Source organism: Trematomus bernacchii, unplaced genomic scaffold, assembly GCF_902827165.1.
Source record: "Trematomus bernacchii unplaced genomic scaffold, fTreBer1.1, whole genome shotgun sequence".
In the NCBI taxonomy this organism is placed as follows: domain Eukaryota; kingdom Metazoa; phylum Chordata; class Actinopteri; order Perciformes; family Nototheniidae; genus Trematomus; species Trematomus bernacchii.
In genome coordinates, this window is record NW_022987513.1 from 3863612 (window position 1) to 3879297 (window position 15686).

At 40.9% G+C, this 15686-nt stretch overlaps 1 protein-coding gene across 1 annotated transcript in view; it reads right to left on the reverse strand.

Annotated features, from left to right (window-relative positions):
- Positions 1-14502, reverse strand: part of pcdh1a (protocadherin 1a) — a 92501-nt gene extending 77999 nt beyond the window's left edge. The window contains exons 1-3 of the mRNA XM_034113814.1: positions 14321-14502; positions 5317-6131; positions 1630-3816 (exon numbers count right to left, since the gene is read on the reverse strand). Of these exons, the coding sequence (XP_033969705.1) occupies positions 1630-3816; positions 5317-6111 (2982 nt within the window). The 5' untranslated portion in view covers positions 6112-6131; positions 14321-14502. The remainder of the gene's footprint in view (positions 1-1629; positions 3817-5316; positions 6132-14320) is intronic.
- Positions 14503-15686: the final 1184 nt, after the last annotated feature.

Here is a 15686-nt window from a genome sequence, read left to right on the forward strand (position 1 = left end):
TGTGATAGTGGCTCTGAAGATATCTCCAAAAAAAAAGTGTCACCTACACATGTTCAGCACCCGGTGGCATATTTTCCACTTCTATTTTTGCTAATTTTTTTCCATGTGTCAAACTTTATCTGCAAAGCCCTAGGAGAATGTCAAACAGTTTTGTGTGCATGACACTGTGATTTGATATATGAAAGCATCTTGAAAGCCGATGTCAACTTGTCTTGGATGAAAATGAATTGTTTACATCACTGTCAAATATTTCTTTCCATAAAATGTGGCCCTGTAGCAACAAGAATATTGCACTGTTAGAGCTTGTCATTATTGTGTGATTCACAAATAATTCAGTTTTCACTCAGCGGTGGCGAGAACTATCAGTCACATTAGGATACTGATTGTGGATGCAGCATGTTTGTTTGAGAATGAATGCCTTTGAAGTAGGCAGTCTTTGGATTTGGGTGTTCTTTGAAGTTGTTTTAAACTACCTCCTTTTTACCTACTGGATTATTTTCTTAAGTAAATTGGAAGTTTAATACAGTAATTACGGGAAAAAGGGAGCTAAATGTCAATAGTGTATAGCTATCTGAAAAAACTGATGGAATAACAATATTTATTATTTAAAGATAATAGTATGACGGCAGTCTGCTTTAAGAAACACACACCAATACAAATCTACACGTGTCTAGTCCAAGACGCACATGCACGCACTTGCAGATGACACAGAAACCTAGAGACACAATAGCTTTGTATCCCTAGACTCCACCATTTTTTCTCTCATAATCCCCTCTGAGTCTATTAATATTTCTGTTTCCATGGCGATTCGGGTCTTGCCAAATGTTGTCCAGATAAGAGGAGATAAGAGCATAAGGAGCAGAGAGATAAGTGTAGCAAGTGACCCGCTGAGATCAGAGCACCAGAGGTCAGGCAGAAGAGCCGAAGCAAGCTACTGAGAAATGGACCATCCCTGCTCAACTGCACTGACAACCCCATGCAAACAAATATGGAGGGCCATCAAAGTTTTCTGTCGAAGTGCAACATTTGACCACAAACTTGAAGTTAATATGTGCAGCAACTTACTCTTTCCAGTGTATCAAATGTCACCCTCCAGAGATGTTACATTGGAGCAAAAACAGTAAAAACTATTATGGCAGCCTTTCACTGCACTTAATATAAGAGAACAAATTGATCATTATATCTATAACTGGATCATAATAACATTCTTCCCTAAAGAATACTATGGTCGTCCATACTTCCCTTTCTGCCAACTCAAAAGGGAAGTATTTAATTAATTTTTAACAAGTTGTATATTTTTTTAATGGGAGTATATATGTTCCTTAATCTGCCACGACACACAGTATGTACTGTTCTGCAGAGAACACATTTTTTTAATTAGGATGAAAGGACGGTAACACATTTCATGTATGAGATCATGTTATTGTCTTTTCAAGTAGATCTTGACATGTTACTGTATAGCATTTCATATAGTATAAGTTGTTCATTCTATCAGATGTATTACAATGTTTGCAACAAGATGATTAATGTTTGTGATTTCTTAAAGTTAATTATCTCTCGTCAAATCCTAACACAATAAGACACACTTTCTAACACTTACACAGCAGCTTTTGTGAGTCATGTTCTTACCTGTTTGTTGCTGTACTTCATCTGGCTGGTCTTGTAGCTGTAGTCTGAGTACTGGTCGGAGCCGGTAGAGTTGTCGTCTCCTCCGGTTCCTACAAAGGTGTTGGCGGCAGGAAGGTCCTGGACAGCCTGGTGCTTCTGTGAGGCTGAAGGGGATTGGGCCTGCAGCTGGATGGAGGGTAAGGGGGAGTTGGAGCGGTAGTGCCTGCCTATATCAGGGCTTCCTGGAGAATATGTTAAGGGCAGGTGTATCCTGGGGCTATCATTCACTCCATCGAGGTTGAACTTGAGACTCTTTTGAAGGCTGACTTCTTCATCTTCCCCGAGTGGTTTTGGGGACTTTTGGGGCTTTCCTTTCCTTCCTCGTTTGCCTTTGGCATTTTTTGGTGCTTGTTTGGGCGCATATAAGTCTTTTGTTTCCTTCTTGCCAGCCTGATACCCACTCTTAGTTTCTCTCTGGATGCGGTGTCGGATAAATACCACCACCAGGATCAACATGACAACACCTGCCACTCCGGCAAGGCTTCCAAACAAAATATTACTACGCTGTGCAGCGAAACCATAGTCAGGATCACCAGCAATGTCCCTTTCCAGTGGAGTGTAAAGACTGTGTCCTACTAGAGCCTCCACTAAGCTGACATTTGAGATGGTGTCATTGACATAAATGTGGACCAGGGCAGTGGCATGACGTGCAGGCTTCCCCCTGTCACTCACTCGCACTACTAGGCGATGTAGGCCGCCATGTTTTCGGGTCATTTCTTTTGCTAGAGTGATCTCCCCACTGGACGGTGAAATGCGGAATAACTGGTAAGGGTTTCCGCCAGAAATACTGAACACCAGCTCGGCATTGGGCCCACTATCCAGGTCTTCGGCTTCCACTATCTCAACGTGGCTATCTGGGGAAGCTAGAGGTGACAAACGCCTGAAGGAGGAATTGGAGGGTTTGGTAACCACAGGGTTGTTGTCATTTTCATCCAGTACATTGATCGTGACGGCCACATATGAAGACCGAGGGGGCTCTCCTCCATCCACTGCTTTAAGACGGAAAGTATAGCTGCTTTCTTTCTCCCTGTCAAACGAGATGCTTGAAAGAATGGTGCCTGTTCCATTTTGAACGACAAACTTTCCTCCATCAGGCTCTACAGACAGATCAATTAGGGCGTTCTCCCCTTTGTCCACATCCAGGACTGTCACCATGCCAACTGGACTGAGAGGAGGCATGTTCTCCAAAACAGAAAAGCTGTAGCCACTCAGCATGAACTTGGGGTCATTGTCGTTGCGGTCAAGGACGTTTATTACAACAGTTGCTGTCCCTTTATGAACAGGTGACCCTTTATCGGCTGCCGTGACCCGGAACTCGTAGCGTTCTTTATGCTCACGATCAAGGGGGCTTCGGGCTCTTACTGTGCCCGTATTTGGATCAATCTCAAACAGACCTTTGATGGATGAGTCTGCCACAATACTATAAAGGAGTTCAGCGTTAGTGCCACTGTCAGCATCTGAAGCTATAACATCCAAAACCTTCTCCCCTGGTTGGTTTTCTTCGGCAAAATCGACCTCAAACAATGTTGGGGAGAATATTGGAGAGTTGTCGTTCACATCAGTCACCTGCACCTTCAGAGAATTTTGGCTAGAGAGGGCCGGATTTCCAGAATCAACAGCGACAATCTCGACTCGGTAATCCCTAATCCTCTCGTAGTCCAGGGGAGTGGTTGTCTGTAGGAAATACTTCCTCTTACTGTCAATGGATGAGTCGCTGGCAGGGCGAAGCTGGAACGGCACATCTCCTGCGACTACACAAGTGACCATAGCGTTTTCTCCCTCATCCTTGTCAGACACTTGCACTAAAGCAACAGCGGTTCCAACTGGCATGTCCTCTGAAATGTTGGCCACTCCTTCGCTGTGTGTCACAAGACCAATTCCACGAATCTCCACAACTGGGGCGTTGTCATTTTGGTCAGTCACCTCAATTGTAACAAATGTCTTTGAGCTTTTAGGTTGTGGACCCTTATCCCTCGCCACCACATAGAAAGACAAGCTGCTGATTTCTTCCCTGTCAAGGGATCCTTTAACGTAGATAATGCCGGTGGACCGGTCAATTCGTAAGAGTGTCGACACTGGGTCTAGTGCTTGGTGAAGGGTGTACTCAATTTCTCCATTAGGGCCCATGTCAGAGTCATTTGCTTTGACCTGAAATGAAAGGAATTCTGTGGTTAAAGGCGTGATTAATGTGCAGCGCTGTGTGGTTGAATTAAAGGAAGTCCGTGTAGGATTTTCTCTACTAATCATTGGTCAATGAATGAATGAATAAATTAATCAACAGGTGCCTGATCACTTCAAAGCACAGCAAGTGAACAGCTTTATTTAGGCATGTTTTATTATTGCCCTTCCTCTGTGCTTTTGATGGGTCTTCCAACCCCCCCACCCTTCCCTTTATTACAGAAATAGGGAATAGAAAAGACCCCCCCACTTTCAAAACACTGACCAAAACACACCTCTTCAGATTGGCTTTTAATTTGTGAATTATGTTGTGTTGCTGTTTTAATATGTTTTATTCTATTTTATCTTGTTTTATCACCACTGTAAAGCGTCTTTGAGCACCTGAAAAAGCGCTTTGAAATTAAATGTATTACTATTATTAATGCTTAATGTAATAATCAACTAAACTCTAAAGTTGCTTTTCTGTTGATCATCAACTAATGGTTAATGTCATCTTTAGTTGACATCTTGACTCTCAACAGATAGTCGACATGACCCTGTTGACTTTCAACTGACAGATTGATTTTGAGTAGTTGATTGTCAATTTTGAAGATGTTGACACAATCTACAGATAGTAAGGTTGAATATCAGTTAATAACCTGTTGCAAAAAACATGTTGACAGTCAACAGAGACTTTTTGTAAAATCTATAGATCAACACTTGAGATGTACCTTACATTCTACTGGCAGTTAGTTGAATGCATGTTACTTGTCTGTTGAAACAGTGTTGTTGAATGTCAACTGATGACTTATAGAGTGTTAACTCTGGACTATCAAAATAAAGTGTTACCAAATATAAGGGCTGCTTTTTCTTTCATGACAGTTGGTACAAGTTCCCAGTGGTAAGCAGAACAAATCATACACTCTTTGAGTACAGTCATTGTGTATCTCTAATTATTTTCATGTAAGTATAATAGCACAAAAAACAATATGCAGCTTAATTACCTGTATATACATAATTGTATATTGTGTTATACAAATATCAAAATGCACATACGAGTAATGGGATTGAAACAACTTATAAATAACATATTTGTTAAATGTGAATATGATTATCTGTTGACAAGAACTAAGTTTGGACCTTTGATTCCCAAGAACATTTTGAACATTCAGAGTTGTAGGGCTACTTTTAAGTATTTTAAAGCACAATGGCAGAATACAATATCTCTCTTTGAATAGAATGTTCAATAGAGTTCTGTATCTGAGGAATAAGCACTGCAGAAACATGACGCACAGACTCATTTTTCAAAAACATCTTGATAAATTGTGTATTTCATTATGTATTATTGAGTGTTTCTTTCTTTGAGTCTGTGTTTCTTAGTTGCTGAATATAGTACATCAAGCAGCAAAAACAATTTTCTTTGCAATTTCAATTTCTTATTTGAAAGAAAATAAGTTCTTGAAGTCAAGTTTATATGCTGCCAAATCTTACCTGCAACACAGAGTGCCCCGGTGGACTGTTTTCGGACACTTCCGCCTCATACGTGGACCTTTCAAACTTGGGAGAGTTGTCGTTGGCATCAGTGACTACCACTCTCAGCAGAGCACTGCTGTAGCGCTGTGGATTTCCTCCATCCATTGCCTTGATGGTGAGGTCATAGGAATCCTTTAACTCGCGATCTAGGTTGCCCAGGACAATAAGCTGCGGGAGCTTCCCCCCCCTGTCGTCAGCCACCTGTAAGCCAAATAGGGTTGCTGCATCTGGCCCTGCAGTCAGAGCATAATCCGCCACCCCATTCCTGTCTGAGTCCCTGTCAGTAGCCAGAGGTATGGAGAATAGCGCCCCCATGATTGTGTTTTCAGGGACTGAGATGGTGAGGACAGAAGAGGGAAATTGTGGAGTGTTGTCATTTATGTCCTGTACCTCAATGCGTCCTTCAATCAGTCGTGGGCTCTGGTTTTGTATCAGGTCCGTCACCGATACTTCAAATTCAAGGTAGCAAGGCTTACCCTTAACCAGGGTTCGACAGTCCCTCAGGGTCTCTCTGTCTATGGGTATCTCGGTGGTGAAAATGTCCCCCGTCTTCCCATCAACACGTAGGTAGGGTGCCCCGACCTCCAGCTTGTAGAGATGGCCTGAGTCTGGTAGGCCCTGGTCTGCTGCCAGGCTACCAATCAGAGTGTTGGGGGGCTGCTCCTCCTGGACCCTGTACATGATGCCACCCTCAGCAGAACCACAGTGCAGCACCAGGACCCACAACAGCACTAGTCGTACATTTGGTTCCATTAGGTCATCAGAAGATCTGCCTGTAAAATGACAAAGAGTATTTCGGTCAAAATGTTGTCTCTTTTGGTTCGGATTAAGCTATTAAATACCTGGTGAAACATTTGCTGAACTTTTATATTTACATAAAGGCAAGGAACTCACATCAACAGGTTATTAAAACCAGACAGATACATGCGGTCGGTAAAGAAAAAATATATTTAGTGTATTTTCTTTATTATAACAGAAAAATCTGCAACAGATTTATAATAATTAGACAATAATAACAAGAAAGGGAAAAGAGGCATGATGACTATTTCCCGGCTTGGTTTCATTTCTGTCCCAGAGCTTCAATAACTTCAATGAATATCTCAGCCTTAAAAAAATTCCGTGTAAATTACAGTAGGAACAAGAAATTGTATCTTGTGAGCTTACACACACACAACAAACTCGAGGGCCGGTGTGGATTGCATTGTTTCAGCTGCGTAATCAAATAAAAGTGTACTACAAAATCAAATTGCCTAAGAGACTCATTATTTTGGTATTACACTCCTACTGTAGACATTGAGCGGGGAAGAAATGTTGCTTAAAAGGAACCGATGGTAAAAAAAAAAACCCTCACACATGAAACCTTACAAACTTGCCAATATAGTGTCCATTGATGAAGGCGATTGATCGTTTTCATTACAGGAGGCCTCTAACAACGAGGGCTTGCCTTCTAAGAGAGGTATAGAGAACAGGTATTTGTGTGTAGACTAAGCAACTACTATCACATGCAGGTTGAAACAATGCAGAATTCTCCATCTGCGCTCTATTGCTACTGGCTAACTCAAACATTGTATCATTATGTTTGATTTTGAACCTTTCAACGCCGTAATTACAACCCATTATTTTAGCGTCTTCTTTGATCTGTATTCCCTCCAGCTAAAGAATACGGGGTGTGTTCATGCTACGTCGATTTTAGAATACAATTATTTTTGTCTCCCTGTGTGTAGAGTTCTATTGTTAATTTAAAAGAGAGCAGACGTTTGGGTTCTCAGGAAAGCGTAGTAATGGCCACCAGTTTATAGTGTGTGTTTGGGCACGTTTGTGAGCGTCTACATCACCACGTAGATACAAATACATGTGTGTTGCAGTTCACATAGAATAATTTAAAGAGAATAAAAAGGAGTACAGGTTCTGGATCGAAAATCAGCCAGTTCCCTGAGGGACCCTTGGGGAAAGATAAGCGAAGATCAGTGCAGCCTTAGTTTGTGTGCTTGTGAGAAAGATAGAAATACACATGGTCAGATGGTGTTATTGTGAGCTCAAATACATTCTGCATCTCCTCACATGAAACAATGTTGCAGAGAGGAGCAAAGCAAATGTGTACTAAGCGAGACAGCAGAAAACAAATATACAGAAAACCAATGAGAAATCCAATTCCTTTTGAATACATTAAAATTGGAAGTGCAGGTTATTGATGCACTAATTGTCCAGTTATCGATGTGTCCCTTTTTACATTTGCAGGGGGAGCCTCGAGTCAATGTGCCGTGAACGGTGAGTGTGCATTCTGTGTGTTCAAGTGTAAACGGGAAAAAAAGGCAGGCAGGAGTAAAAACATAATCAGGGGATACATCCAAGTGCTACTAAAAAACTGAAAGTTAACATTGGACAATGATCACTTATTATATTTTCCCTGTCTCTTTTTGTATACTGATTTCAAGATTGCTAAATGTTTTACCCATAAAATGACCATTTCTATATGAAAACCTTAATAAAGGTTGTAACATTTGTTTTGCTGTAACTGTCCCCCTACCATTACAGCCACTTCTAGAATGAATAGGCGTGCTTTGATAGTGACATGATTGTTATGGTTGATGACACTCATGACTTAATGTCTTCCAGTTGGCCTCATGCCTGTCTTCCAGATGGCACCGTGCCTGGCAGCCACGGTGAATTGGTGTTCTTTTTTCTTTGTTTACATTGACATTAAAATGAATGTTATCTGTGAAATACGCATTTTGCCATCACCCAGTGAGCATCTCTTATCGGGTGAATATTACTGACACCGTGCACATGGGCTTCTATCTCACAAATATTTTATCAAAAGCTTGACAGCATGTTTTCCTTCATCTCAAAGCATGGCGGTGGCGAAGGGGAACATATGATGTGCTGAGATTTCTCAACATTGACTACTGCAAGTCTCGCAAGAGTCCCCTACCTGAGCAGCAAAATGGATGAATGAAAGCAGCTGAATACAACAAGGAATGTCATTTCCTGCATCTCAGCGTTTTATCCTCAAAAAAACCTGGTTATCATCTGCCATCCCAGATGGTGTGGTAGACCCACAAGACTACTAGCTGATTCAGGCAAATCACAAAACATAACTCAGCATAAAATGAGAAGAAGTTAGCTTTTCCAGTGTGTTCAATGTGTCTTTGATATATCAGTTCTGCTTAACCACTCCAAACACTCCTTTTGTAAGGACTTAACTGTACAACTATACTCCTTTTCGACCAAAATGTGTGCATAAACATTGAAAACCCACTTAAATTAGGCAGTAAACTCCTTTCCCATTGCCAGTAGATGAGTATGCCAATTGCAACATTCTCTTAGCTTTTCCTTAACAGCTGTAAGACTAAAAATGAACGTTTGGATTAGTTTCCTATGAGTTACAGTATATATGGTTGAAAGTGCGTTTTACGATAAACAGCGTGGTAAAAATACTGTTTCCAACAATGGATTCTGGTGGCTTTCAGGAAAGCATGCTTTCTGTAGTTTTTGTATGCAACTATATTATAATGATTGCCTTAAGTTCTATTATATATTAATTTAAAAGTGCATCATTGCATTGAGCGGGAAAAAGTGTGAAAATCCATCACTGTCGATTGTAGCTGGAGCCGATACATACCAGTGACTACTGGGATAGGATGTCGATTACAACCTTTCCCACTGAACAGATGTTAGTGGGTGTCAGAGAGTTTTTTTATCTAATGGGAAAGGGGCTTTAGAATACCAGTGTGGTGCAGATACTTGCACTGGATCAGGCATCCCAACACTGAAATCCTCAGGAATTGCTAAGTAAAATCCCCTTGTCTATTATAAACTTACTCTGCTGACAGAATCACTGCAGAAACCTCTCTGTTCGTAAATTGAATTATAAATAATAAACACAATATAATTATAACAAAAACTTCCAGCTAATGTACTTTGTGGTAGCTACACCACAGGACAATCTACTTGGCTAATTCTTGGATGACCCCCGCTGTACTACTAGTTGAATGAGTGCAGCACACTGTACTTCCTTTACGCAGAGCTATTAGGGCTCTGCACGGCCTAAAGGGCTCATACTGTAATTCCTATAAGCTCTGTGCACTGCAAAAAACCTCCTGCACAAACACACTGAGCTGCACAGAAAAGAGCAACAGATATTCTGAGGAAAATTCGATCTAAATAAAATCAACGCATCCACTCGTACTGAGGAGAACACTTTAACTCTACCAGTGAAGCAGCATTCACACCATGCCTCACGCTGTGATCATGCAATGGTCCAGATGGTTCCAACCTAGAGGAAAACTAAAGGCAGCCTGTACCACAGTATGGAGGTGGACTTTCAAAGACTCAAACTGTCTGATGGGTCCTCCATTTGCTGTATCTTCTCTGAAAACTTTGAAACAAAGAATGCAGTCAAAGCAAAACTACTCAACAATGAAGTTTACGACCCCTACGGGCCGCCACGCGGAAAGAACTCTTCCCTTGCCAAAACCAAGCCTATAAAGACCATCTGGGGACACAGGTCTAATGCAAGACTAGACCAGAGAGTCTGTGGGTCATCGCTCCTTCTCAGCATGGCCATCACCCTACAGACTTACAACCTGCGGGAGAAATTTACCCGAGCATACCCCTTCACCTGCCATCGACCTCTATAGATAAGCACGGCTATAAGAGAGCGGGGGAAATTATTCCCACTCCTGCATACTGTGCCTGGAAGATTGCTGTCACTGTCAAATTTCACTGAAATATAGTGATGTGATTGACAACAACTGTTCAACTGTTTTATTTAAGGGAAAACAATGTGTTTACTGGCCGGGTTTACCATTAAAACCAGGACAAATTACAGATGTATACTACACCCTTATCGAGGCTAATAGAATTCATGGTGACAATATTACCGGGATATGTATAGAAAAATACTCTGCTCAGTCAAATTCATCTTAATCTTGGTTTATTATGTGCTTTTTCATTTTTTAATCTTGATTATTTACATGATATTACCATGTTTATTATTTAAATTATATCATAATGTAATGTTTGTAATAAGACCAATATCATAATAATAAAGGTATATTGCAACATCCCAATTATTCAGAAGTTCTGAAACTAACCCTAATCCTAACAGAGCTTTTTCCACCTTTACCAACATTACTTGCTGGGATTAATGTTGTTTATATACATTTTGGGGTTCTTTTTGGACAAAATAAGAATTCACAATCAGAACATTTGGGAGGTTCACCGGCGGAAGCAGAAATAAGGACGTCACCTCATATCTATTCATTTCCTCCACTGCCATTTTGAATGACATTGATCTCCCAAATTCCTGCTAGCAACTGCCTGCTATCCTCTATCCCCCCAGCTCTCCCCGAAGGCTCAGTGCCAGTGCTGTGCTCCTCACAGAGGAGATGGTGAAAGACTTCTCTGGCAGCTAAACATCAGTCAAACGGCAAGGTCTGATTGACTCTCACCTGGAGCCCACACACAGTACACCACCCAGCTGACCCCACGGTGGAAGGGAACATTTCAATTTCTACAAGTCTACAATCACTGACCCTACACATTTTGCCATTCCCAAGAGAGAAACGTTTTCTGACTTAATGAAGCAAGGGGGGCTGAACCCAGCCATAAGAATGACCTCTGAAAAACTAGTTCCGTCTTGGCTTACAAACACACTCCTCCACCATCTGTTTGCATGTTGGTCAGTGTACGACTCAGAAATATCTGCACCTGCAGGGTCATTTTCATTCACTCTAAATTTCAAAACTTCCCTCCAAAACTGCTCCACATGTGTTTTGCAAAAAATCCTTTTGCACCACCGGCAGTTTTCAAACAGTCTTTGGGTATGTTGACTTTTAAAAGTTAGAAGGAACAAGAAAAATGAGGTTGACGTTGCATTTTAATCATTTAATGCTATGATTGATGAAGTTGTTGGATACATGAATTCATTGAATCTTTATAGCAGTTTGGTTATCATGTCTTGCTACTTACTAGTTGTATTGACCAGATACAGTTTTGATATGACATCAATTATTAATGTTAATAATTAAGAATAGCACAATATGGCCAAAATATTACGATATAGGTAAAGTATTTTCTCTTTTCATTAGCAACTTGAACATGAACAAGTTTAAAGTGACATGAAATATATATGAAAATGATAAATATTTACAGCTATAAACAAATATGCAGTTTGTTTTATATTCCTTGGCTACATTCTTGGATGCAGGCACTCGGGTGTTGTCAAAAACCAAAGTGCAATTTTAACATGATATTTGCTCAGTTATGAAAAGTTGAAAACTGATTATTTATTTAAAAGTAATGTTGTGTGTCTAAGTTGGCAAGCATCCTGTATTTATACAGTTATTTTACTGCCACAACATTGTATATTTATTTTATGAGCATTTCACAATTTTTTTGTAAAGCTAAATGATTTGCAATCCATATGTTTAGGTGCTGAAGGGGATAAAATAATGATAATAAGATCCATCAGATATTTAGAATAGTTACATAATAAGTAACTCAATATTTGTGTGTGGCTGCATACATGTTAGTATATTGTCATAATTTAAGGTAACTAAAAAGAATGAACGGTATAATTGTGTTGCAGAGCATGTGCGCCCATCCTGGTTACCATAGAGACAGACTATCTACTGACTGAGTCAACTCAGTGACTGACTGGGTGACACTTGCTCTTTAAGTTGGCCGCTCCACAGGTACATCGGAAATGACTCACGGGTAGAATCAACTGAGGTATAATTGCAAATTAATAATAATGTCAAAGAAAATGATTAGAGTGCGGCAGCAGCTTTTTGTTCCTCTGTAGAATCTGAACTGTCACCTGTTACTTGGTCACAGATCAAGCTCATGAATGTCTGTAAGATCTGCTCTTCCGAGCTGTGGTAGTGTGCGAAAAGATAACGGATGATTTAATGATTTTCTCAACTGAGGTGATTTGATGTATTGGCTGACTCTGCGCCTTTAGCTAGTATAACAGGTAAAACCCATTACCCTCCCACCAGCATGATTTATGATGGCTAGTATCACAGCTTAGGTCCCCTTACAGCTGATCTTCCAAAAGAATTTACTGCAAAATGTTACACTGCGCACTCCTAGAGACAGTAAACCCTGGCTGTTGGTAATGAGAAAGGAATAGCCTTTGGGTGGAAACACCTGCTAAGGGCAGGAGTCTTTAGCTATTCATGTGGGTTGCTCCACAAAGAATGCCATTAAATGCACTTAGATCAAGGAGGTTGCATTCAGACATTACGACATAAGAGGGAAATGTATAGACCTGCAACAGTTGACTCAACTTACTGCAGACTTATTATTTTCTAGATTAATCTATAAATTGTCAGAAAGTGCAAATCCAAGTTGATGCCTTTACATGTCTTGTTGTGGAACCAGAAGATAATCCGTTTGGTATGATAGAGAAATAAAAAAATATCCACATTAGACAGGCTGTAACCAGGATTTTCTGCCAAGTTAATGAAATATGTAGTAACTTTTCATTGAAATGCCCACTGATCAACTATTGTCTTATTCTTACAACTATAGATGTAGGTCCTATACTTTGTATTCCTTTTCAGGCTATGCATTTCATTATAACCTGATTCAGTATTCTCTGCTTTTGAATTATTTGTAACAGGTCTACGCTCTCAAGTTCAAATAACAGTTTGATCAGTCATGTCAGAAAACCCTGCTGGTGACCTTTCGATGAATTGTTTACCAAACAGATGGGCTTACATGACACAATGCATGTAATTGAACCATGTTCCTTTACTAGAGGAAAGGACATGTGTAAAGTTCACCATTGATCAACTATGGCAAGGGAAACAAAATTAGAAAAAGGGGGAAAATAGAGGAAATGGAACTGACAGCCATAGATAGATAGATAGATAGATAGATAGATAGATAGATAAGATATTTTTCATGAAAAATTGCAGAAAATGCTGGTTTCTGCCTTTCACATATGGATGTTTCTGAATTTCTCTGTTTTATATCATATTAAAATGATTATCTTTTGGTTTCACAACAGGACATTTAAAGGCATAATCTTGCACTTTTTTTAGATAGATAGAAGGCTACTTGTCCGTAAGAATTATTGGCAGAACTAACAATTAAGTCTGTCTTTTTCCAAACTCCCATCTCCCACGACTGCTTCATAATCGACCGACTTCCACCCTCACATTTATCAGTTTTATGTCTCATAGGCAGGCTGTCAGATACGGGGCACAATTGGGTAATTTAGGCCTGTTTTGATGCTCTGTTTTACCGGCAACTTAGCCTCCAGTGTGTGGGGGAACTTAGACCTGCATCAGTACGCGGAGCAGACTATTACAAATGTGCCTGGTGGTCGATGGAGTGGCGAGAAACAACACCCCAGACTCTCAGCGGATGTGGGTGGGTGGGGGGGAGAGATTACCCGTGCGGATGCGCTGATCAAAGATTTATTTTTTCACCCCCCACTTCAATTATATGCGCGAGTGTCTCTCCATACAGAAAATACGGGCGATGAGTTGCCTGTGCGTCAGAATGGAAAACAAAATACTCCAAATAAAGAAGATAATTAGTGATGTTTGCGAAGAAGGAATGATGCGAATGGATCAGATTGTTCAAGGAATCATGATATGAGATGCAATTAGACGATTGCCAGCACACATCATATTAAAGCGTGGGTGAAGTGCAATGATATATGATAATGACTTAATGCCATTACGCAAGGAGGCTAGAACTCTACTCGATTTATATGCGTTTTTAATCAAGCAGGGCATCGTTACTGTGGCTGACATATATCTGTCCATCAACCTGTAACACAGAGCTCGCCTGTGACAACTTGTTGTAGGAAAAAAACAGTCCGTTTGACATAATGGGCTGCGTTGTATTAGGAGTCTTTTCAGAAGGAAACTTCCCTGGTGCAAAAATTCTAGACAAAATCGACTAATCGCGACAACTTTCTCCGTTAATTCGCAGTCATTACCTGAGCCAGAGACTTCTCTATGAGCGCGTCGCCGATCTGTCCGCAGTCGATGTGTCCGCCGGTGATCCCAGAGGCAGGTGTCTCACCCTCAAACCTCCGTCACATCAGAATAACTTCAGCAGCATCAAAATCCACTCACAGCAATTTGCAACTTCCAAAAAAATCACCGGATTCCGTGTCGTCCCGGTAGAATTCTGTCCGTGGAAAATATTAGAAGTTATGAGCTGATCGATATATTTTTTAATATTAAGATAGAACTGGAAAACGCGGGGTCAATCATTCCACAGGGATAGCCCGCTGTGTGCTATTTCCCAATCCTTAAGAACTGATTCCTGCCAAGATACGCACCCGGTGGCGCATCGCTTTGCTCCAAGTTTCCAGAGCGCTTCCTCTGATGTGAGAACTAAGGACGCACTGGATGTCTGAACGACTGTTATTTGTATTTATTTTCTTGTGCAACGGAATAAGCTTACCAACCCTAAAACAAGAAGCCAATCTGAAGCATTTCCAGAGAGCAAGTGTGGAGATGCTGTGGCTCCGTTAGTTTCTCCCCTCTCTCCCTATCTCTCTTCCTACTCATCAGAGCGTGGGAGGAGGTGGGGCTCTCATCCACCGCAGCACACAGCAACTTCACACTCAACATCACATTATGCCCGGGCTGCCTACCACGAAATTGTGTGATTTCCAACAGTTTAAGATCTCATCAAACTGGGTCACCTCAAATGGGGCGAATTCAATGCAACCTTGGAGAATATTCCTGCAGTCTGTGTGCGTGTGTTACACTGCTGCTGCAAAAACCAACCCCTGCTACAAAACATACACAAAGGTGTCCAAACGTGATGTAACAGGTAGCACTGACAGTTTACTTGTTGATATGCATTCCATGTAGCAAAATGAATGGCCCTAAAATGGAAGCTGGTGCTGCCACTATTTATTCATTTGGCGCCACCCTCAGGCGGTTATAATAAGGAGGGGAAATAACACTGTTTAGCTGAGGGAATTAGGAGGGAAATTGAATGATAACATTGAAGTCTGAGGAAAGCACATTATAGGCCTATTGTTGCTTCTTCCTTTTTTCTGCGATTGGAGACAATGGAAATGCTGTTGGTGTACATTTGGATTAACTAACATCATCTGTTTAAAAATTGCAACAGTGTAATTACAAAAAAAACGAAAAAACAATGGTTTTGCTGTGGGCTATAAATCAGCATGGCTCAGCAGGGAGCAAACCCATCCCACGCCACAGTTATTCTCCTCCTTTCTTCCACAACGATGATGCCAGTGATCATAACTGCTTAAAACACAAGCAATGGACCAGGAGCAATGAGTCAAACGCGGGTTTTGTAACAAAGGAAAGCCTTGAGCA